General features: G+C 50.4%; 1 protein-coding gene across 4 annotated transcripts; it reads left to right on the top strand.

Moving 5' to 3' along the window:
- Window positions 1-3,061: 3,061 nt before the first annotated feature.
- On the top strand, window positions 3,062-15,851 carry Adam33 (ADAM metallopeptidase domain 33). Of its 4 annotated transcripts, XM_021155513.2 has the most exons (21): window positions 3,062-3,460; window positions 5,682-5,761; window positions 8,158-8,234; window positions 9,925-10,003; window positions 10,176-10,252; window positions 10,338-10,527; window positions 10,759-10,824; window positions 10,909-10,980; window positions 11,074-11,240; window positions 11,367-11,451; window positions 11,528-11,670; window positions 12,094-12,271; window positions 12,384-12,473; window positions 12,633-12,828; window positions 12,972-13,080; window positions 13,177-13,375; window positions 13,465-13,542; window positions 13,615-13,723; window positions 13,803-13,947; window positions 15,197-15,267; window positions 15,383-15,851. In XM_021155513.2, the coding sequence occupies exons 1-21, from the start codon at window positions 3,361-3,363 to the stop codon at window positions 15,463-15,465; spliced, it is 2,394 nt and encodes a 797-aa protein (XP_021011172.1). In that variant the 5' UTR covers window positions 3,062-3,360; the 3' UTR covers window positions 15,466-15,851. The 4 variants fall into 4 exon arrangements, 3 of the variants coding, with proteins under 3 accessions (XP_021011172.1, XP_029325295.1, XP_029325292.1); XM_029469435.1 differs by having other exon boundaries at window positions 3,349-3,460; window positions 9,928-10,003; window positions 11,074-11,451; XM_029469432.1 differs by having other exon boundaries at window positions 3,349-3,460; window positions 11,074-11,451.
- Window positions 15,852-23,883: the final 8,032 nt, after the last annotated feature.

Genomic DNA, 23,883 nt, shown 5'->3' with positions numbered 1-23,883 from the left:
ATCCCATTACAGATGGTTGTGAGCCACCATGTGGTTGCTGGGAATTGAACTCTGGAAGAGTATCAGTGCTCTTAACCACTGGGCCATCTTTCCAGTCCTGACCAGTGTCTCTTAGTGGTAAAATATTCTTCCCTTGGCCCTAGCATTTTAACCTTGGGCATTTTCTCAGGAAAAATGAAGGCGAGTGTCACCCTGAGACTTGTACTAGGATGTTCATAACAGTGCTACCCATCATCCAGGAACTGAAAACAATAAATGCTCGGCAGCAAGGGGATGACCGAGTAGACGGAGCCACGCCCACACAGCTATGAGAGCTGTGCCTGCAGCTGAGTGTGGTTCTCAGATGGTCAGTGGGAGGGGCTGGCAGCGATGGCCACCGCTGCCTGTGGCAGTTACATGTCCTACCACTCTATCAAAGGAGCTGACAAAGGCAACCTTAAAGAAGGAAACATTTATTTTGGGTCATGGTTAGTAGGCACAGTCTCAGCGTGGTTGGAAAGATGGCAGCAAGTGTCTCTAGCTGAGGGGGCAGGAGTGGGAGGCCCTGGTCACTTTGTGTCGGTGAGGAAGCAGACAGAGAGGTGGGGGTGCCGTTTGCTTCTTACTTTCCTCTTCCTACCCAGTCCAGGATGACAGAACATCAGGTATTGCCACCCACATTTGGAGTGGGTCTTCTAGTCTCTGTTAAAACTCTCTGGAAACACCCTCACTGACCTGATGTGCCCGGAACAAGGTGATTCTCAGCCCAAGCAAGTTCACAGTGAAGACCAAGGACAGGTATAGTTAAGGAATGGGATAGAAGTCAATACAACAGCCACTGGTGGGCAAAAGGGATGGGCGGGAGCCACAATGGAGATTTGAGAGCCAGGGAAGTGAACAGGTTCACTTTGTGAAAATCTCACATTTCTGAATATATATTTTGGAAAGAAAACTTAATTTAAAAAAATCTGCCACTTTTCCTACGCCTTGGGTTGTGTACCGACGACATGGAAGGATACCTTGAGGCCAGGAGACTGAGATCAGCCTGGGCAACACAATAAAACCTCATTTCTTAAAAAACAGAACAGATTGGGTGTGGAGGTGCATGCCTTTAATCCCAGCACCCAGGGAGCAGAGCCAATCACCCTTGTAACCATCTCAAATTCAGACCCAGGGGCTGTCAAGTGGCAGAAGAGTCCGTGAAAAACTGTGATCATAGTGATACAATTGGAAACGACTTATCGACAAGAATAAATGACCATATAGGTAATAGGCAATAGGTTGGGTAAAACTCACAAATTGGGAAAATACAACCCATACTCCAGACAAGGGCCACTCTCCTTTAAACATAGAGGCCCTTTAAACTGTTAAAAGAAGGACCAACCACTCACTAGAAAAATGAGCTACACATGAATCTGTTACTATATTTTTTAAAAACCTGAATCTCAAACAGCAGCTAATGTAAGAAATTGGTAGTAGTGGCTTTCTGTGAGGAGTGAGTACCCAAAGGATGGAGACTAAAGGAAGACTTTCCTAAGCATTTTATACTTTCTCCCTTGTTTGCTTTGTTGTAGTGGTGGTGGTTGTTTTTGATTCTTTTTTGTTTGGTTGGTTTTGTTTTTTTCAAGACAGGGTTTCTTTGTGGAGCCCTGGTTGTCCTGGAACTCACTCTGTAGACCAGGCTTCCCTTGAACTCAGAGATTCTCCTGCCTCTGGGCTTAAAGGTGTATCTCACCTCACCACTGCCAGGCTTGGGTTTGTTTTTGAGACAGGGTCTTGCTGTGTAGCTCCAGCTGCCTCTGAAGTGCTAGACTTACACACATGAACTAAAGATATCTTCCAGTCTCCTCTCATTCTCCCTCCCTCCCCCACTTTGTATACACATTCACCTGTGCGTGCATGTGTGACTCACTCTGAGTTCTTCCAGTGTTACTCTCCGTCAGATTTTTTGACATAGGGTCCCTTACTGAACCTGGACCTCAAACATTTGCCTGTCTCTGTCCAGTCCAACACTTGGCTTACAAGTTTGTGCAATGGTTCTGGCTTTCTCTGATTGCTGGAGACCTGAACTCAAGAACCAATGCAGGCCCTTTACTTACTAAGCCTTCTCCTTGATGACACCCCTCACCCCACCGCCACACACCAGGTCTCCAGGCTGATCTCACACTTTTTCCATATAGGACTTTGAACTTGTCTTTTGCCTCTCTCTGCTGGGATACAGGTGTGTGCTGCTACACCCAATTTATGGGATGCTGGGGATGGAACTCAGGGCCCCAAGCTTGTATCAACTGAGGCTCTCTCTCTCTTTCTCCCTCTTTCCCTTCCCTCTCTTCCATGAGACTTCTCTCTATATTGCGCAGGCTAGCTATCTTGAGTGTCCTGTCTCGATCCAATTGCCTGACCTATCATACTGGTTTTCTGTTTTGGTTTTGGTTTTTGGTTTTTTTTTGAGACAGGGTTTCTCTGTATAGCCCTGGCTGTCCTGGAACTCACTCTGTAGACCAGGCTGGCCTCGAACTCAGAAATTCGCCTGCCTCTGCCTCCCGAGTGCTGGGATTAAAGGCAAGCACCACCACGCCCGGCTCTATCATACTGTTTGATGTTCGAATCATATAAATGTTTTTTCTTCTGTCGTTGGAACTTTTACATTCCATATTCTCAGAACGAAATTATTAATCATCTTATTTCAAAGTTAAATCTCTTGCTATCCGAAATCATACCAAGTGTACGAAGTGATCTTTTCAACACGAAAGCAATGTCCTTAAAATTTGGGAAAGGGTCCCTCATGCCTGGGGGTCTGTGGTAGAGAACAATTCTGTCCTGGCCATCGCTGTTCCTCTGCCCTGTGCTCACCACTGCATTCCCTTTACCAGGAACCACAGACTTCAGCAACGCGGCCACCACAAGACCCCTAGGTACCCAGATGCACCTCAGCTGCAGTGGGACAGCTTCACTGCTGTGGGACACTAGGTGCGGGTAGACAGATCCTGGGAGGAATTCTAGCTCAGGGCAGGTAGAAAGGAGAGTCCAGATGTCACTAGGGAAACTGCGACCAGAGATGTGTGCTAGGCAGACAGAGCAGCTGCGGGGATCACTTAGCTAATGCCTCTGTTCAGCACCAGAGAGGTTCTCTAAGAATCTTCCCGGACTTTCCGCCCTCGTCTCCCTTGCCCAGCGTGGATAGGATTGTTGCAGATAACGCCAGGGAGGGTCATCCTGGCTCCCGCAGCGCGGACTCCTGTTTTGCGGGCCAGGGTAGGGCCACACTCCTGCGCTCCTGTGAGGTGGCGCGAGGCCCGCTGAGGGCGGGAGGAGGCGGCCCCCTCTAGCCGGGGTGGAGCCAACAGCACAGCAAGAGTGAGAGGGAAAGGCACTCCCAGCATGGGCTCGGGGTGCGGGAGACCCGGGGGGTCTCCGGTGCTGCTATTGTTGCCGCTGTTGCTGCCCTCGTGTCCGCTGCGGAGCGCTCGGATGTTTCCAGGTGAGGATACCGGTCGGGGGCGCCTCTAGGGCAGGGTGAAGTGGTGGTGGTCATGGGTTCCAGTGCAACTACAGAACATAGAGTTCCTGACCCTGGGCTACCTGGCCAGGACAGGATGTGGGAAGGCTCTGTGCTCCTGGGAAGGGTTGGCCCTGGAGCAGACTTGCCCACACTTAGCACAGCAAATAGGCAACACTACCCTTTCCTCAGTGCTGCCCAGCTCTGCCCGGAAACTTCTGCACTTCCAGACTGCCAGGCCCGAGTGTCTCCCTCCTCCTGGAAGGACCTGGGGTCCTTGGAGTCCTGGTCTGCCCACAGGCCTAGCTGTCTCATTCGGCTCATCCTCTTCTCATGCTGGGTCTGGGCAGTGTGTATGGTGTTTATACAGTTGCCTTATGTGGCAGTTCTTCAAACAGGGGTGTCTGCCTAGCCGGTGCCTGGGGCTACCACTTTCCCTACTGTAACCTCTTCCTACTGTAACCTCTCCTTACTCCGGGATGACAGGGCTCTTAGCATCTCCAAGCCTGTAGGGTGAGTCTCCAAACTCCACATAGCAAGCACTAGGCTGGTCAGAAGGCAGAAGGACCACCGGGGAGGAGGCAGTAAGGGCTGAGGGCTGGATATCGGGCAGTCTGGAAACCACCCCATACCTGTAGACTGCTGCTTCTGTAAGGCTTCTGAAGGGGCTGACTGACAGCTGTATTGCCTTTAGCCTGCGGATAGTTAATGGTGAGGAGAGAGAGAGCCTCTGTGTTCCCTAATGCAGACTGGCTTCCTCAGTTTCCACTTTAGTCCACCCAGACTCCTAGCTCCATCCTTGCCTCCTTCCTTGCCTTGCAGGGCTGCACAGAGAACGCTCACACCTGAATCTCTATCCTGCACCCTTGGTAACCGGAGGCCAGCAAGACTTGGTTCTCCATACCCAGTTAAGCCTTCTCTTGGCGGCGAGATCTTTAACCTCCAGGAAGGCTTCTCTGTCCTTCCTTCTCCTCTCCCTTCTCTCTCTTCAGCCTCCATTCCAAAGCCACACCCTCATCCCCACTTGCACGATGGCTCATTAATTATGAAGCACATGTGATTTTAAGGACGAGGTTCCTGGAGCTGCTGCTATTTCAGATTCCAAAAATGTATATGAGCGTTTTGCCTGCACATACATCTGTGTACCATGGAGGTACCAGGAAACCTGGGGGCCAGAAGAGCGAGACGGATTCCCTGGAGCTGGAGTTACAGATAGTTATGAGGCACCATGTGGGTGCTGAGAACTGAACCTGGTCCTCAGGAAGAACAGCGCGTGCTCTCAACCCCCGATCCACCTCTCCAGCTCCTATTCCAGAATCTTGATGTCTGGGATCTAGGGAGGCAGTGGAAGAGGAACAAGGAGCTAGGATGACCCAGGAAGGGCTGAGCCAACGAGAGTTCTCCGCTCAGGCAAGGCCAGAGCTGGAGTGGCTGGGGTTTCTTTGTTTTTTCCCTTTTTTTCTGTAACCTGTGCCAACTGGAAGATCCAGTGACAGAGGGATAAGTGGGCTTGCTGCTATCTCTGGCTGCTGAAGCTTGGCTCCTGCAGGATAGGTCCTGTGAGTGTTTCTGGAACCAGATAGGAGAGGGGAGGTAGGAACATTCCTGAAGAACATTCCAACACCGTCTGAGTAATGCTTGGCTCTGATTCTCCTCCTGGAGCCCCTTGGAAAGGCCTGGCCCAGGATCACTGAGCCTCTGAACCCCAGCTCCTTCCTTCACCTTGACAAAAAGAGGAGGGGTTCTAGACCAGGTCCGTCAGAGTCCCAACACCAGCATCAACCCTAATGGGAGTCAGGAGCTGTGGGACAGACATCTGGTGGCTGTCTTACTCAGATGGCAAAGGAGGCCTCCAAACACATCCCTCACCCTAAAGGCATCTACTGCCCAGTCTAAAAATACCCAAGGCTGCCTCCTTCTTCCCAGCCCCTCTGCGCTGGGGTCTGGGCTTCTTCCCGGGACCTCTGACCTCAAACCAGCTCTCCAAGCTCTGACTGCTCTCAAATTCCCCAATGGGGATGGTTCCTGGTGCCTCAGTTTCTCTTTTGCCACCTCCCTGGTTGCTTCTCAATTAGGGGGATGCCCCATGAATACCAAATCCTGGGAATGCTACACATGGAGTTCAGCTTTTAGGACCCCCCCTTCCCTGATGGCTTCCTGCTCCTAACTGCTATTCTAACACTATTCTCTGCTTTCACCCCAGGAAATGCCCATGGAGAGCCAGTCACTCCCCACTGGATCCTGGAGGGCAGACTCTGGCTCAAGGTCACCCTGGAGGAGCCGGTAAGCATCCGTTATCCTGCCCTTATTAGGGGCCCTACGTCTCAGGCTCTCTGTCCTTTCCCCCAAATGCAGTGTGACAGTTTTTCTGGGGTTCTCAGAACCAAATCACTGTACCCTTAAGCCACTCCCTGTCGGGTGGGTGGGACAAAGAGACATCTAGATGGTGTGAGCCTGCACACATGGAAGTCATTTTGGGCTTCCTCCCTCCCACCCCCTTCTATTCCTGGCCCTAACCCTCTTCTCCATGGGGGAACATTCAGGCCATGCCCACTCAACTAAGCAAAGATGAGTTCATAGTTTGGGGCCTAAAGCCTTTCAGGGGAGAGCTCTCTCTCTCTCTCTCTCTCTCTCTGTGTGTGTGTGTATTCTGTTCTGTTTTGTTTTGATTGAGACAGGATCTTGCTATGTAGCTCTGGGGGGTGGGGGGGGGCTCAAGTCATGAGCCATCATGCCAGCCACAGGAGATTTTTAAAAGAAGGACACCAAAATGTCCTCTTTGGCCATGTTTATGGGGAACATGTGACTCTGTGGACATGCTGCTGTCCTGTAACCTCAGCTTCCATGGCTGGAAGCCACCTGGGACAAGGAAGCTGTGGGCCATTCTCCTCCTGTCCCCAGATGTATTCTCACTCTGGTTTGCTTCTCCAGAGCCCTGCTCAGCCTCCTCCTAACTTCTGCTCATTGTGTTCCCCCAGAAGAGCTATGTGTGCCTTCACTGCTGCGCTGCCCATGGGGAGGCCGGCACTGATCTGCTGGGCTTACAGAGAGGCAAGCCGAGCCCCACAGAGCTTGTAAAGTTGCTCATGCTTGAATAGTTCATTGGGCCCAGAAGCCTGAGGCCCGTGAGACCTAAGGGCTTCAGATGATTGGCTGCCTCCCCTTCTTTCCTTACTCAGGCTGGAGAGAGTTCATTTCTGTACCTCCTGACAGAGGGCAGCCCCACTGTCCAAACCTAGAGTGTTGCAACAGTGAGGATGCATTCCCAGAAACCTAAACCTTCCAAGTCAGTGCCTTCACTGGGGTCCCCCAGACCTCTAGGACTTCTTTCAACCAAGCAAAGATGGCTTGTGGACATGCACGGGTTCCCCTGATGGTGGCCTCTCTCCTTGCCTGGCTCCATCTGTGAGAGAATCCCAGGGGGACTCTGCTCTGCGTTAGGAAGCCTGTGAGGCCAGGCCAGGAAGAGCTTTGGCAGGGTGTGTGTATTTCACAAACAGGATTGTACTGCAGGATGGGGATGGTGCACAAAGTGGGAGGGAGACCCTGGAGCAGAAGTAAAGGCAGCAAGGGCCTCAGAGGGAAGGGACCTTCCACTGGGGCTACTGCCTTTGTCCCAGAGCAGACATTTTCCCATAAAGCAAGAGGCACTCCAACCATATAAGCTTATGTTTGGGTCCTTGTGGAGCCTGTGGCTGGGGAAGTGAGGGCCATCTTCTCTACACCTGCTGCAGAAGAGCCCTGAAAGATTCTTGGCCAGGGTCCCAGCCCAGTGCATTTTGGGATAAAAAGGGAAAGCCATCGTGGGTGGGGAAAACATTTAAAAAAAAATACAGCAGCCTCCCCTGGAATCTCTTGGGCTAGTTCCAGTTCTGGCTTCTAGCCAGGCTAAGTGGACTAGCCTGAGAGAGAGACCAAGTCAGTGAGAGAGGAGAGGTGGCTAGAGGGCCAAGGCCAGCCCTTCTGACATCTAGCTGAGAGAGTCAACACTTTTTAGGGAGCCAAAGTTGGGGTTCATGTTTACTTCATGAGTTCAGTTATGAGGCCAGCTCAGAGGAATTTCAGAGGACCGGGCAGTTTGTCAGAACTGGAGGTGGAGGAAAAAGTCTGGGTTCTCTCAGGAATGAGGGGAAGGCAGCAAGATGGAGAGATGTGCAGCCAGGAGCTGTGGGTACAGCTGGGCGATGTGGTGCTTGCTTGGCACGTGCAAGGCCCTGGGTTTGATCTGCAGCACCCACAGCAAACTAGCAAGCAAGCAAACAAGCATACAAACAAAACAGAAGCAAAGTCGCAGGCAGTACAAGAGATGGCCAAAGCTGTAGCCCACCCAATGACCCACATCACCCTCAGTGCCCACTGCCTCCTGCTTTTCTGCCTTTTCATGGAGCTCCTGACTATGGACATAGCATATGTCCATAGCAGACATAACAACATATGCCAGGCAACGTAGCAACTGCTATGTCTGTATATGGTGGTTATGCATCTTTAAGGGTCCGTTGTCACAAACACAAGCACTGAGAACATCTCTAAGTTACAACTCCCACGTGTATCCACTCTCTGCAATGCAGGAGCCAGCTGTTCCTATGAGCTTTCTCACTAGGCAGCTCTAGATCCTACCGGTTCCTGGGCAGCCAGGTGGCCTTGGGGCCTAGTGTGTCACTGCGTTCCTTCTCGGTCAGATCTTGAAGCCTGACTCGGTGCTGGTGGCTTTAAAGGCTGAAGGCCAGGATCTCCTGCTTGAACTGGAGAAGAACCAGTGAGTACCAGCAGGGGGGTTGCTGAAGTCCAGCACAGACCCTCTCTGGAGAGGATCAGTGCTTTCTTGGCGGGGTTGGGGGCTGGGTGGGAAGCAGCAGTGGTAGTGACAGGGAGAGTGGCTGATGTACTTGGGGCTACAGTGGATTGAACCCAACTGTAGAAAGTACATACCTGGTCATCTCATACCCTGGAGCAGCTGGATGGGCGGCTCCCTGCTGGAGAAGAGTGAGTACCACTCAACAGACATTGCCTGATACCTTAATTCAAAGGGAATTCTTAGGCAAAGGGAACCTCCACAGATGGCAGAAGAAAAAGCTGCGAAGGTCAAATCCAATGGTGACAGTTCATCTGGTCTACCTGGAATGCCTCCATCTGCGTGGAAGAGAACAGAGAGGAGAGGGCTGGGGTGGGGGGGTTCCCAGTGGGGCTGATCGAAGAAAGCATCTTAGTGCTAAAGATCTTGGATGGACCTGCAGAGTCAAAGAATGGGAGGTGGTAAAGGAGAAACACAGTGTCGAAGGAGTGCAGAGGGTGAGCAAGATGGAGACGTGGAACTGTAGACTCCACCACCAACCACACCACTCGCTCCATGTCTGCTTTCTTTCGGACATTGCAGAAGGCACTCATTCATTTTATTCTCTCCATGGAATCAGACAGACTGGGAACAAACTGTAAACACTGCGCTAAACCACAGTTCCTGAGAGTGCTACACCCCTTCCTACTAAATGGTCTTGTACATGTGCACACATCGAACGTTAGCATGGATGAGTGCAGCCAGCAAAGCAGCAGAGTTGTAGTGGGTATAAGGACGGCTGGCCGTATGACAGCCTGGGGTTTTGATGGAAGACAAGGTGAAGTTGGAGTCAGGATTTTCTGTAAGGAAGAGCAATTGAAGCCAGGCATGGAGGTACAGGCCTGTAAGTCCGGCTCCTCAGGAGGCTGGGCAGGAGAAACACAGAGTCAAGTCAGGGACTGCCTGGGTTATAAAGAATGAGTTCAAGACCAGCCTAGGCAACTTAGCAAAACCCAGTCTCAAAATATAAAGGAGGAGTGAGGAAGAGGGAAAGAGAAAAAGAGGGAGAAGGAGAAGAAGGAGGAAAAGAAAAGAAAGAAGGAAAGAAAGAAAGAGAAGAAGGAAGGAAGGAAGGAAGAAAGAAAGGAAGGAAGGAAGGAAGAAAGAAAGAAAGAAAGAAAGAAAGAAAGAAAGAAAGAAAGAAAGAAAGAAAGAAAGAAAGAAAGAAAAGCAGCAGCAGCTATTTATTTATGGTTGCAATGTTCCTGGTGGGAGCAGGGAAGAAGCCTGAAAATGGAGACATTACTGATAGAGTCTAGCTCCAGGAAAAGGGATCCTTCCCCGGGTGGGCTGAACAGAAGCAGCTACAGGCAGGTGGAAGTCAGAAGTACCCATCACTGAGGGACAGATGGAGACATGAGGTCCGCTCAGCAAAGGCAGGAGTACCCTGGCCCTACTTGGCCTCTCTGAGGTAGTATCTCCTGACACACACACACACCTCAGGGCTTGCTCCAGACCTTTGTCTTCTTTTTGCCTGAGTTTTCTCTTTGAGGCACAGTGTGTCCTTTCTCTCTGACACACTGAATGCCTCCACTAGCACTCAGGGAGGAGAGCTGGAAGCAAGCGGCAGGTTGCAGGTCTAAATCCAATGACTCCTAAACCTCCCGCTTCCCAGCAGGCTTCTGGCCCCAGGATACACAGAAACCCACTACAGGCCAGATGGGCATCCCATAGTGCTGTCCCCCAACCACACGGTGAGACACTTTCATGGGATCTGAGAACATGGGGAGGGTGCAGCCTCAATGCCTACCCTGTCCTGTTTTGCATTCCTAAGGAGGTTGTAGTCTGCCTTCAGGCCCCACTTCCTCCTTGTCCTGCCAACTTGAGCTCCTACCGAGATGTGGGTATGAGCCTCTTCCTCTCTAGGATCATTGCCAATATCATGGGCGTGTGAGGGGCTTCCGGGAATCCTGGGTGGTTCTCAGCACCTGCTCTGGGATGAGGTAAGGCGTTGGGGGAGAAGGCCTGGGGCTGCCGCAGAGGTGAGAGCTTCCTGTTCACACGACCTTGCTATCCCCTGCACTCTAGTGGCCTTATTGTGCTCAGCAGCAAAGTCAGCTATTACCTGCAACCCCGGACTCCTGGGGATACCAAAGACTTCCCAACCCACGAGATCTTCCGGATGGAGCAGTTGTTCACCTGGAGAGGGGTCCAGAGAGACAAGAACTCCCAATACAAAGCAGGAATGGCCAGTCTTCCTCATGTCCCCCAGAGCCGGGTAAGGGGTACAGACTAGAGTGGGACTGGTCCTTCAAAGCAGAGGACACAGGAATGCGGGCCCTGGACGGGGTCTCCCTGTTTTAATTCGGTGGCTGAAGAATCAAGTTTGAGCAGAAAGTTTAACTATCCCCTCCCCTGCCCTGGGGGTGGGGGTGGGGGTGGGGAGGGATCACGGTGTGTGGCCAGGATTCGGTCAAGTAGCCTGCCCCTCACCATTTGCTCCTCCCAGGTGAGGCGAGAGGCGCGCAGGAGTCCCAGGTACCTGGAACTGTACATAGTGGCTGACCACACCCTGGTGAGGAGAGACCGAAGAGGTCTGACTGGGCTGGGCGGGAGCCTGCTCAGCACCGTTATGACCCAGGGACCTCTGCCTTCTCAGTTCTTGCTTCAGCATCAGAACTTGAACCACACGAGACAGCGCCTCCTGGAGGTTGCCAATTGCGTGGACCAGGTTGGATGATTAGGGCGCTGAAGGTTGGGAGTGAGGCAGTTGAAAAGCTCTGGTGGGTGCCTGGTTCCTGGCTTCAGCAGGTCTCTCCCTCAGATTCTCAGGACTCTAGATATTCAGTTGGTGTTGACCGGGCTGGAAGTGTGGACCGAGCAGGATCTCAGTCGCATCACGCAGGACGCAAACGAAACGCTCTGGGCTTTCCTCCAGTGGCGCCGCGGGGTGTGGGCCAGGAGACCACACGACTCCACACAACTGCTCACGTGGGTGCCATTTACACACACACACACACACACACACACACACACACACACACACACACACTCACGGGTTGTGGGATGTCCTTATTTCCAACTCCACCCAGTCATGCCCTGCTCCATCATCCTTAGGGGCCGCACCTTCCAGGGTACCACGGTGGGCCTGGCACCTGTGGAGGGCATGTGCCTTGCAGAGAGCTCCGGAGGTGTGAGCACAGTAAGCCCTCCTGGGGACCTAGGAGGAGAGAGGTTTGGGCAGGGTTTGTGGTCCTCAGTGAAACCCGGCTCCTCAGGACCACTCGGAACTCCCCATCGGCACAGCAGCCACCATGGCCCACGAGATAGGCCACAGCCTGGGCCTCCACCATGATCCCGAGGGCTGCTGCATGCAGGCCGACGCAGAGCAAGGAGGCTGCGTCATGGAGGCAGCCACAGGGTACGCAAAGAAGGTCCGTGTCACCGGACCTAGACAAGGCTACTGAGTTTCTTTGGTTACCCCTCAGTTCCCTCTTTAGTAAAGATAACAGCCTGCTAATAGGGCCTCGGTGGGAAAGTTGCTGATAAGGTGGAGTCCCAGAATGACTGCGGGACTAGGGTACTCCACTCCTGATCCTTGGTTCTCCTTGGGGCCCGGACTGCCCGATTTTAGCGTCACAGCCTCCTGTCTCCAGTTCCTAGGATCCAGTTCCTAGGCTCCCCTCTCTCGACTGCTCGCTTAGAATCGAAAGAAATAGCACATCTTGAGGGCTGTGTGGCTAACCTCAGGGCCCAGAGTACAGAAGCAGCCTGAGCTTAGGAGGTGGCTCCAGCACCCGAGATGGTCCCCGCACCACCAAAGACATCCATCTTCCATCTGCAGGCACCCTTTCCCGCGCGTCTTCAGCGCCTGCAGCCGCCGCCAGCTGCGCACCTTCTTCCGCAAAGGGGGCGGTCCTTGCCTCTCCAACATCTCCGCGCCGGGGCTCCTAGTGCTGCCCAGCCGCTGCGGAAATGGCTTCTTGGAAGCAGGAGAAGAGTGCGACTGCGGTTCTGGCCAGGTCAGATCGTCATCTTCGTCCCTGGGGTTCAAGGCTAACCCATGCTCCCAGCCTCTCCCAGGTCTAGCTTGCTCCACCATCACGTGTTCTGTTCTCTCCTTTCTGACTTCAGAAGTGCCCAGACCCCTGCTGCTTTGCCCACAATTGCTCCCTGCGTGCGGGGGCTCAATGCGCCCACGGTGATTGCTGTGCGAGGTGCCTGGTGAGGATACTGGGGAGCGCCCTGTAGATCTTAGCTGGGCTGGGACCTTCTAGTCCCTTTTCTGAGTGTGAGCTTGACCCAGTGTATGGGTTCACGTAGCACTCCCTCGGGCTTTCAGCAAAGATCTCTCTGCTTTCCCTTAATGGGTCTCTGGTATAGTTAAAGTCCGCGGGCACGCCTTGTCGTCCTGCTGCGACTGACTGCGACCTCCCCGAGTTCTGCACCGGCACCTCCCCGTATTGCCCCAAAGATGTTTACCTACTGGATGGCTCACCCTGCGCTGAGGGTCGCGGCTATTGCCTAGACGGCTGGTGTCCCACGCTGGAGCAGCAGTGCCAACAGCTATGGGGGCCTGGTGAGACCGCACGCTGGTCCTGGTGCCCTGACCAATACTAAACCCTGCGGTTTTCTACTGAGGGCAAGCTCCACCCGTGGAACTGAGGCCCGAACTGCCCGCTTCTTATCCCGCCCCCACCCCCCACCCCCCACTTCCCCCAGGGTCCAAGCCGGCCCCAGAGCCATGTTTCCAGCAGATGAACTCCGTGGGGAATTCGCAGGGGAACTGTGGCCAGGACCACAAGGGTAGCTTCCTGCCTTGTGCTCAGAGGTGAGGTGTGATGCTGAGGGTCTACAGCTGTAAAATAGGGCGGAGCATGCGGAGGGAACACTCCAAGATATTGACCACCTTCCACTTCCTCCCCAGGGACGCTCGGTGTGGGAAACTGCTGTGCCAGGGAGGGGAGCCGAACCCACTAGTGCCGCACGTAGTGACTATGGACTCCACAATTCTCCTAGAGGGCCGCGAAGTGGTTTGCCGAGGGGCCTTTGTGCTCCCAGATAGTCACCTGGACCAGCTTGACTTGGGTCTGGTAGAGCCAGGCACCCGCTGTGGACCTAGAATGGTGAGCCCTGCCCACCCAACCCCTCCTGGTTATTGAGTCCTCCATGCCAAAGTGTTCTCCTCACTGCCCAGTGGGCACAATGCCCATAGGTGTGCCAGGACAGGCACTGTCAGAATGCTACCTCCCAGGAGCTGGAACGCTGCTTGACTGCCTGCCATAACGGTGGGGTGAGTAACCTAAGGGGTCAGGGTGACCTTGGAGGTCCTTGGTACCTGGTGACTTTTCTATCCTCATCTTAGGTTTGCAATAGCAATCGTAACTGTCACTGTGCTGCTGGCTGGGCTCCACCCTTCTGTGACAAGCCTGGCTTGGGTGGTAGCGTGGATAGTGGCCCTGCACAGTCTGCAAGTATGCCAGTGGGGTGGGGGCAGGCAGGAACCACCTGGGCAGTAGCCTGCTTGAGACTCAGAATCCCTGCCCTCCACAGACCGAGATGCCTTCCCCTTGGCCATGCTCCTCAGCTTCCTGCTGCCTCTGCTCCCTGGGGCTGGCCTAGCCTGGTGCTACTACCAGCTCCCAACACTCTGTCATCGAAGGGGACTGTGCTGCAGGAGGGACCCCCTATGGAATAGGTAGGTTCAGTGCTCAGGTCTCTCTTCCTGAGCCTGCCCCCATGGCTCCTGCTTCTCAGAACTCTTCAGGGCTTTGTAGAGTGAGAGGCTACAGGGAACTGGGGCTGTAGGAAGCTAGATGGGGTCCTTACTCTTCTCTAGATGTAGTGAGAGCCCACAGGCTGTAGTGTGTATCACTGCCCTGACCAGCACTTGGCGGCGTGGTCCTTTCCATGGGCTTCCCTTGATTTTTGTTTTTGTTGTTGTTGGTTTTTTTCTGCTTTAAAGAAATTCAACACAGCCTGTGCTCCACTGTGTCCTGAAGACAGCTCTAGCTTCCTGTCTCAACATCAGCCATCTCCCGTGACCTTTGCCCTAATTACTCCCTTGCAGTCCCTCGGTGCTAGCCAAGGACCCCTTTGTGCTTCCTATAAACTGGCCAGCTATAGTGTTGCTCTTTCTGTGCCAGGACTCTGTGCCCCTGTCCCCTGTAGATCACAGTGCTGCAAACACAATTTTCTGGCGGGCAGAAATGCCACCTGATAGCACACATTGTCTACCAAGGGCTGCCTCATCACTGGGCCCCTCGGGCAAGTCAGGCACATTATGTCCATGTCTGAACTTGGAAGTGTTTCAGACCAATTGAGGGAAGGGCAGGGTTGGGCTGGAGATGTGACTAGAGGGCACCTCAGGCCAGAAACAGTACCAGCAGGTCCCAGGAGCCAGTGAGACGTTCTGGGGAAAGCTAGGTAGTGCCGGGTGTGTGTGTGTGTGTGTGTGTGTGTGTGTGTGTGTCTGCAGACAGGGAAACAGGTGGAGTGACAGTTGGGAGGGGGCACTTCAGAGGGGTGGCAGCTGCAAGCCGTCATCAGGATAGGGTGTCAAGGACAGTGGGAATATCTGGATGAACCATCCAAAGAAATGGCAAGGTCTGTGAGAAAGGTCCCAGCAGTTCAGAGTCTAGACTGTCAGGAGCATGGGAAGGCACAGTTCCCACCAAGAGAGACATCTCTGCACTTCAGCTCTAGGTGGGACCTGGGTGACGCCTACATCTAGACTGAGTGGGGGCTGGAAGTGGAGTCACCTCGGGAGAAAGGATGTCCACAGCCCTGGAGGCCCTGGGACATAAGTGAGGTCTGGACATCTTAAGGATGGAACAGGAATGTGGAATTCGAAGCTTGAGTGGAATGGAGATGCAATCCCCCTTTGTTTCATACATGGTCACTTTCCAACTCTGAACTCTTATCTGGTCTGTCACTGGCCCCTGCAGAGACCTACCCCTGGGCAGTGTGCATCCCGTGGAGTTTGGCTCCATCATCACTGGAGAGCCCTCGCCCCCTCGTAAGTGTGGCCCTTGGGACATGGAGAGGGAAGCGAGGGGTGGGTGCTTGCCATCTGCCTCCTTCTAGATGCTCTCCTTCTTAACACAACACCTTCAATCCTCTGCCCTGCTCAGCCCCAGGGACTTCTTGCCAACAGCGTTCGCACCCTCCATCTCTTGACTTGCTCTCAGACCCTGCGAACTCTGAGCTTACCTAAGAACTACCCTCTGAAGCTTGCACCATGCAGACCTGCCCTATCCCTCTGGTATGGAAGCACCCTGAGGCCCTCCTGTTGCCCAGTCACCAACCTCTGTCTCAGTTTGTTGCCCCCTCCTCAGAGAAGCTATTGTCATAGAGACCATGATGCTGGAAGCCCTAGGGGCAGGGAAGGGAGACACTGTGGTTCTTCTTCGGTCCTTATAGAGGGAGGACAAATGTGCCCTGCCACATGACTTGCAGTCCTCAGTGACTCAGATGCACTCTTATAATTCCTATGGGCTGTATGCTGAGCTCTTACTCAGCATAGGAACTCCAGAGCTCAATCATGTTGTATCCCGCGCTGCCTTGAGAGCTGTGCTATTCTGAAATGTCAGAATGTATCTAATAACAATAAATCCACAAGTTATATCAGTGTTGTTGGCTGTGACCTGTTAAAAGGGTCTAAGTTGTTTATTAAAGAGATATGGAGATGGATTACTGAGAAATAAAGAAATTAGAAACAACATCTGGACAGTGGAGGAGTCAGCACTGGGGAGGGAAGGGAAGACAGATCTCTGAGTTTGAGGCCAGCCTGGTCTACAGATTGAGTTCCAGGATAGCCAGGGCTACACAGAGGAAACCCTGTTTTGAAAACTAAATAATCAAATAAAAACAAAATTAGTAGCACCTTGTACAGACAGAGAGAAAACAGCATGGGGAGGTTCCCAGGAGAGCTTAGGACCCAGCACCAGAGATGGCAAGGCAGAGTCTCAAAGCCCAGGTGGCAAAAGTGAGATATGTTAGCATAAACCCAAAGGGCACATGAGACAGGCAGGGAGTAGCCTTTGATGCAAGTTCACTCTGGTGAGGGCCCCTCACTCCAGGATGTCTGTTAGCAAGGGAATCAGTCAGTGTCTCAGTCTGTTAACATCTGTGAGAGGGGAAAGGCCATGTCTGCACATGGCCTGAGCAGCATCTGGATTCGAACATTTGCACTTTAGGGCCTGCTCTCTCCCCTGGGTGGGGCACTCGCCATTCATTGCCTTTACGACAGGTGTGACAGCTGTGAGAGAGAGGTTGCTGCAAGTGTGTATGGCTGGGTTAGCTCAAGCCTACCAGGCAATCATGATTTCCCTTGACATCTGGTCATTAACAAACACAGGTTCTTTTACTACAATTTTAACTACCAATATTAACTAATAATGTGTATAAAATATATAACACAGTACACATATATAAGTACATAGATGTTAGTACATATACATATTATATAAATTATTTTTAATTAATATTATTTAATTTTATTATCTTATCATTTGATATTATTTTACTATATGTTAATTATAACATGTGCATAATATATGTGTAATATAAAATATTATTTTATTATTTAATATATTATACGAATTTAATTAATATTAATCATACCTATATATTTAGTACATATACATAGGTTACAGAATGGCTACAAAAGTGCCAGGACCCACCAAGGAGAAGCTAAAAGCCAGCAAGTGATCTTCCTGAGACGGTTCTGCCATGGACTGTACAATTAGTGATGGATTTGCTTGTGTAGGCAAGGACAAGGAGATTTCATTTTAGGAAAGATTCCTGCTATTAATATGCTTTTCCTGGTATTATTAAATATATATAACAATCACTAGGTATTAGCCCACCGTTTTGAACAGAATGTTCTGCAGAACAAGAAGATGTACTCTCTTGTAATGATGCTATATAGACAAATAGATGATTTCTTTTTTAAAAAAGAAAAAAGAGCAGGGCGATGGTGGTGCATGCCTTTAATCCCAGCACTTGGGAGGCAGAGGCAGGCAGATTTCTGAGTTCAAGGCCAGCTGGGACTACAGAGTGAGTTCCAGGACAGCCAGGGCTACTCAGAGAAACCCTGTCTCGGGGAAAAAAAAATAAGAAAGAAAAAAAGATTTATTTATTTATTTTATACATATGAGTACACCATCAGACACACAAGAAGAGGGCACCAGACCCCGTTACAGATGGTTGTGAGCCACCATGTGGTTGCTGGGAATTGAACTCAGGACCTCTGGAAGAGCAGTTGGTGCTCTTAACCCCTGAGCCATCTCTCCAGCCCAAATAGATGATTTCTCAATTCTTAATGATGATCCTATAAGAATTCCTAAACCTATATTAGTAATTATTAAGCTCTTTTATAATAGGACTTCTATTAAGTCTTCTCTAATATGAAAACTTCAATAAGAACTCTACCAGTCTTCAAATGTCATGAGTTAGCTGCTTCTGAGATAGCAAGCAGGCATCTACAACTTAGAGCACATTCTAAGAGGTTGTAAAACCATTAACCAGTGGTCTTAAAAAAGGGAACTAACAATAGGCTATAGGTGCAAGGACAGAAGAGAAAATATTGACTGGGTTTATCAATACAAAATTTACCCACAAAAGTTATGTTTTTGAACTCTTTATGAACCTGTAGAACTGGTGAAAGATGACGAATGCTTAGCCAGATAATTACTCCTAATAGATGAATATTCTGTGCTGTAAACTTATTTATGTTTGAACTTCCAGTGAACTTTTGTTTAAAAAGGGGGGGAGGAACTGTTTGAAAAAGCCATGTGATCTATTCTCCTAGAAAGGGTACAGAAGACTAAGAAAGATTACATTGGAGATGTAACCTTGGAGAGAAAGCTTTGGGAGCAAGAGCATAGAGAGCAAGGCCATTGTTGCATCAGAGCAGGAGGAGAGAGCAAGATTAGAAGGGGAATGCAGAGTGGAATAACTTAGAAACTATAAGGCAACATAAAAAATTAAGAGAGAGATATGCAGAATGCAGAGGGAAAGAGAAAAAAAGAAGCTGCAGAGAGAGCAGAAGGAGCAGGCAGGCTTCTCCTGACCATGGGGCAGAACAGGTCTTTTCTTAATACCAAGGCAGGCTTAGTCTTAAGAGAATAAAGCTTTTCCTTCTTACAGACTTGGTTGTAATTCATTTAGCAATAAAAGTGTAGAAGTGTTTTCTTTCTTTATGCAATAAAGATTGGAGCTCATTTTTCAGCCAGAATGAGTGAGTTCTCTCTGCATTGGCGACTGGGCTTTTGCTTCATATACACACATAAGTGTGTGTGTGTGTGTGTGTGTGTATATATAAATGTGCAATTATCAGATGGCATGGAAGCTGGGCTCAACTGGTTCGAATGGGGACTTGTGAGGGTATATGCATGAATCTGTATATGAATTCATGTGAGTTTATACATATTTGCTTGTGTAAAGGTTTTTCCTTCTGTGAGTGTGACTCTCTTCTCCTGGTTCAATAGAGGTTTATTGCTTCAATCTTCCCCCTAGCCTGACAGTCGAGAGGCATCTAGACAAGAGAGAAAAGGCTCTAGCCATTAATCCTTTTCTTAGATCCATTTTCTTAGAGAACTTTCTTAGGACACTGTTTAGAGAGAACATAGAAACAGGCTGAAATCACTTGTCAAACTGTCCCCTTTTCTTCCTAACGACTTCTACTAGCAGGCTGGGAGTTAGAGCTGCAGTCCCGGAGGAGATAGAACAAAGGCTGTTTTAAGTTGAGGTTCTAAAGGAGATTGCAGTTTCTGACCCTCAAAAGGAACTCAGGCAGGTCAGCTACAGTATCAAAGTGACTTAAACTTAAGATAGGTAAATGTTTTATTATTAAAACAGCAACCCTAAATATCTCATAAGATCAAGTCTTACCCTGGCTGACACTTTTCCCCCTCTGTTGCCTCAAGAGGAACCAAGCAGAAAGAACCGCCAGGGCTGGCTCCTGGCACAAATGGGTTAAAGATGTTGTAGCAGGGGGAAATGAAGAGATGGCTCAGCTTTAAGAGAATATCTTACTCTTCCAGAGGACCAGTGTTCAATTCCCAGCAAACATATCAGGTCCCACACCATCACTTGTAGCTCCAGCTGCAGATCTGCTACATCTGGCCTCCACAGGCACCCATACACATGTGGCATCCACAACTAAAAAAATAAGATAAATCTAAAACAGCAAAGTTGAAGCATGAGCTGAAACTGGTAAAGTGCTTGTGTGGCATAGACCAAGACCTGGGTTTGGTCCCTACCTGTTAGAAATAGTCTCAGCATCACACAGAGGAACACCCAAGCAAAGCAAAAGCTCCCAGCAGGACAAAACTACAGTCTTCATCGAGAGCGTGCACGCTGAAGACCGAGCACACTGGGTGCAAATGCACTTGGATTTCTGTTTGCTTGTTTTGTTCCAGACAGGGTTTCTCTGCATAACAGCCTTGGCTGTCCCTGAAATTCACTGTGTAGACCAGGCTGGCCTCAAACCCACAGAGATCCGTTCACCCACACTTATCTAGGCTTCAGTCTCACCCTGTGAGATGGCCTGAAAGTTGTTAGAACCGGACGGGATCTCTTTCTGACAGACTGACTGGCACCTTTTCCTTCTCTCAGCATGAGATTTCTGGGACTGTTGTGTCCGGCCAGCAGATCACAGCCTGGGTTCTAGCCTGGAAAGGCATTTTGGAAACCTGGAAGAGAAGAGGGGCTAGGCGGCGAGAGAAAGAAATGCAGCTAAGACAGGCATTCTGATCAAAGCTCAATTTTACTGTTCTGCACGCAGTTATGAAGCAGGGGAAGGGGGCCCCGATTCCCGCCAAATAGTCTGGGGACCAGTAGCAGGGTGACCATGTGTATGTCTCCAAACAGCAAAGCGGCAGGTTACAGCAGTGGGCGTGGCAGATCGATTGAGCGGGAAGCTCCACCCCTGAGCAAGCAGGTTTCAGGCTGGGGGAGGGGAGACTACATGGGATGTTCCCGTTTCAGCATCAGGCATGGTAGCAGAGTTGGAACCTGAGGGCTGAGGGCTCAGACTCAGACCACAAACTGGAAGCAGAGAGAGCAAACTGGAGATTGTGGGAGGCTTTGAAACCTCAGCTCCTGCCCCAGCAAATACCCTCCTCCAGCAAGGCCACACCTCTTAAACCTCCCCAAACAGGGTCACCAACTGGGGACCTAATATTCAAATGCCCACAAATATGGGAGACATGACATCCAAACCGCCAGGACAGGTGTATACCTCCATGCTTGTTTTCCGTAGTAAGAAACACTAAACATTAGCCTTTCCTAACAAACACTGATGTAAAGCCCTGCTATTCTCGTTGTTTTTCCTCTGCTCTGCTCCTCCTTCTCCACCTGCTTCTCTGTTCTCTGACCTCGGCACGTCTGTGTCACAGACAGCCCTGCCGTGTCCAGTCTGCCAGCCATGTTCCGTCTACTTGCCTCTCTCTCTCTCTGCCCTGGACTCTTCTAGATGGCTCTGGCTGTTCTTTCTCATATCTACTATAAAAACCTGGCCCTTAATCATACCACAGAGACATCAAGTCTTCTTTATACAGATTTTCTTGTAGTTCTCTTAAAGGGAGATTAAATAAACAGGCTGAGCACACAGGAGGATAACAGGTTAGGTCCTAAGTGATTTCATGGCATATTGACTTGCTTGTGAGGTTCAGCAGATAGTCAGGCTCTTTGAATGAAGGAGATACTTTTATAAAATTCTATCATACACACAACAGCTAAAGACCAGCTAAAGGGAAAATACTGGTGAGTAGGCCATGTCCAGGTTACTAATAGCCTCTGCACAGGGAGTGCCCAACTGTGAAGAATAGGCAAAGGACAGGCCGCTAATCGCCTTATTTAGGTCTGTTCTTTAAGATGTGTGTGTGTGTGGTTTATGTATATGCGTACACTGTAGCTGTCTTCAGACACACCAGAAGAGGGTATCACACCCCATTACAGATGGTTGTGAGCCACCACATGGTTGCTGAGAATTGAACTCAGGACCTCTGGAAGAGCAGTTAGTGCTCTTAACCATTGTGCCATCTCTTCAGCCCTTCCTTATATTTGTATTTTAAATAGCTTAAAAAAAAAGAAAAGAAACCATGAATGTGAAAATTAGCATAAACTTTAGTGTTCAGAAATAGATTTTTGTTGGAACACATCCAGGTTCTTTCTTGTGTTGACTGTGTGAGGACATTCTTGGAAACAGGGTGTGGCCTGGGAAGCTGTGAACGCGTACTTTTAGTCCCTTCTGGCCCTCCTGCAGACAGTGCAAGCCCCACAGTACACTGCTGCATGTCTGGGGAGGTTGTTCCAGCTGCTGAACAAGTTCTTGTGGAACACTGTCACCCTGCCCTGGGGTCATAATCATGACACTGCTGCTCCTCAATGTTTGAAGGAAAATCACCCTTAGTCTCAATGCTGTATAAATAAACCCTCTATAAAATCAAAAGGCCACATTCCATAGGATGAAACACGTGGGGAACATTTTCTTCCATGCCCAGGCCTTCTCTTCCTGGCAGGGCTCCAACATGTCCTGGTCTGCCTGCTCTGACTCCAGGCCACGGCTGGCTGACTCCTTATCAGGCACATAGCCCTCCTTGGTCCTGGTTCTACCAGTCCCCAAGCCTGGTCCTAGGTCAATGCACAGATTCAGCCCCTGTAATAGTAATCTTGGGGGGGGGGGTTCTATGTCCCTTTTGCTCCCAAATAACTGCAGAGTGTTTCTATGCCCCCTCTAGCCATAAAGATACAGAGACCTGGCATTTTTATTAACAAGCTAATAGAGTGTGTACTCTAATATCTGGGCAGATTCTTATCTATCCTAACCCGACTAGACTACCTACTACCCAACCAAATGCCCTGGTACTTGCCCTCTGGTCTTGCCCTGCTTCACTCTGGTCTATGTATGTTCTCATGGCTGTTTTCTCATGGTAAATCTTCCTGGTCTCTCCATGTGGTTTCTCCACACCTTCTCCTCCTCCTGGTCCTTATCTACTCTCTGGTCTCCTTTGGGACCCCATGACTGGGATTGAAAGTCCCTCCCTATCTCTTCTGCTCAGCTAATTGGCGGACCAGCTCTTTTATTAACCAATCAGAGGTGATGGAAAACAATGTTTACACAACATTGAGATCCAGAGATGCTATCTTCCAGACTGCAACCAGATGTCTGGGGCAAAGAAGTCAGCATCTGAACACACAGTGCACAAAACCATCCCCCAACAAGCCCACTCTGGCCTTCCCAGCCACGGTGTGCCCTGCCCGGCCCTGCCCCCTCCACACCTGCCTAGCTCTTCCAGAGGAAGAGAGTTTGGTTTCCAGCAACCAGCTTTATGAGATCTGGTGCCCTCTTCTGGCCTTGGGTAACATCATACAGACACATAAAACAAAATCTTTACAATGCTGTGTCTTAATCTGACCAGAAGAAAATGTAAGACTGACTCAGTAGAAATAGTCCAGGAAATAACGAGTGAGAAGTCTTATGAAGAATGGGGATAAGGTGAAGGAGAGTTTAAACATCCCCTTCTCGAGGGAATGGTGGCAGGGTGGACCTTGAGAAGGTAAGGGAAATGGGACTCAGGAGTCAAAAATGCCTCTCTCTGAGCCCTCAGGTGGACTCCCAACTCTTGGTTACCCTTCCTATCCTGGAGTTAGATGTCAACTTAGATGCTTTGTAAAATGGTTCCTGATGGCCTCTTCAAGTTTTGGTCTGTTTTTCCTAGACAGTCAATTCTTTCCCTTTCCCACAGAATGGCCCTGGTTAACACCAAGGTTCCTGGTGCAGAGGGCCTGGGGAGATGACGTCATTGGTGAAGTCCCACACCAGCATGAGAACCTGAGTTCACCCCCCCCCCCCCCCCAGCTAAACCATTAAAAGCTGAGTGTAGCAACCCCATGTGTGTGTGTGTGCATGTGCGTGTGTGTGTGTGCGTGTGAGTGAGCGTGTGGTGAGTGCATGCTCTGTCAGAGGCTTCCTGAGGAGATACAGCACACGTGCCTCTTCATCTTAAGACAGGCAACTGACACTGGGCCAGAGAAATAAATCCACCAAAGTCCAATTTGGCAAATACTTATTTTGGGGGAATTTGTTATTATTATTTCTACTCATTATTTATTTAAGTTTATTGGGATTACTTACAGGGACATAATTGTCAAAAATCACCCACTCAGACATGGGTGGTGAGCAGTGCAGGGCTGGCGGGTAGCCTGCCTGCTGGAATGTCTTCTTTCAGCCGTTGCCTGTAACCCTGAGGAGAGGCCTTGTGAATCTCACACGTTCAGCTCTTCTGGACTTGAGAGGTTTAATTCTTGCTTAATTTTTGAGTCTCAAGAAGTTCCCCTACCCCTGCCCCCAGGAGGAACTAACTGTTCCCACTAGGAGCCAATGACTTGTGCACAGCAGGTGGTCCAGTACTCTGGATCTATCCAGTAACTTCAGGCCCTGGCTTAGTGACTTTGGATCCACCTGAAGGTGCTGTCTGGGGGTGGGGACAGAGTGAAGAGAGCAGGATGTTATTTCCTCTCTAAAGCTGGGAGTGCACCTGTCGGCAGGTGCCCACTGCCTTCCAGGCTTAGCTGGTCCTAGGAAGAGACATCTGTCCAACTGGGGCTCTCTCTGCCAATCGTC

Source organism: Mus caroli, chromosome 2, assembly GCF_900094665.2.
Source record: "Mus caroli chromosome 2, CAROLI_EIJ_v1.1, whole genome shotgun sequence".
NCBI classification, from domain to species: domain Eukaryota; kingdom Metazoa; phylum Chordata; class Mammalia; order Rodentia; family Muridae; genus Mus; species Mus caroli.
This window is presented reverse-complemented; position numbering and strand designations above follow the sequence as displayed.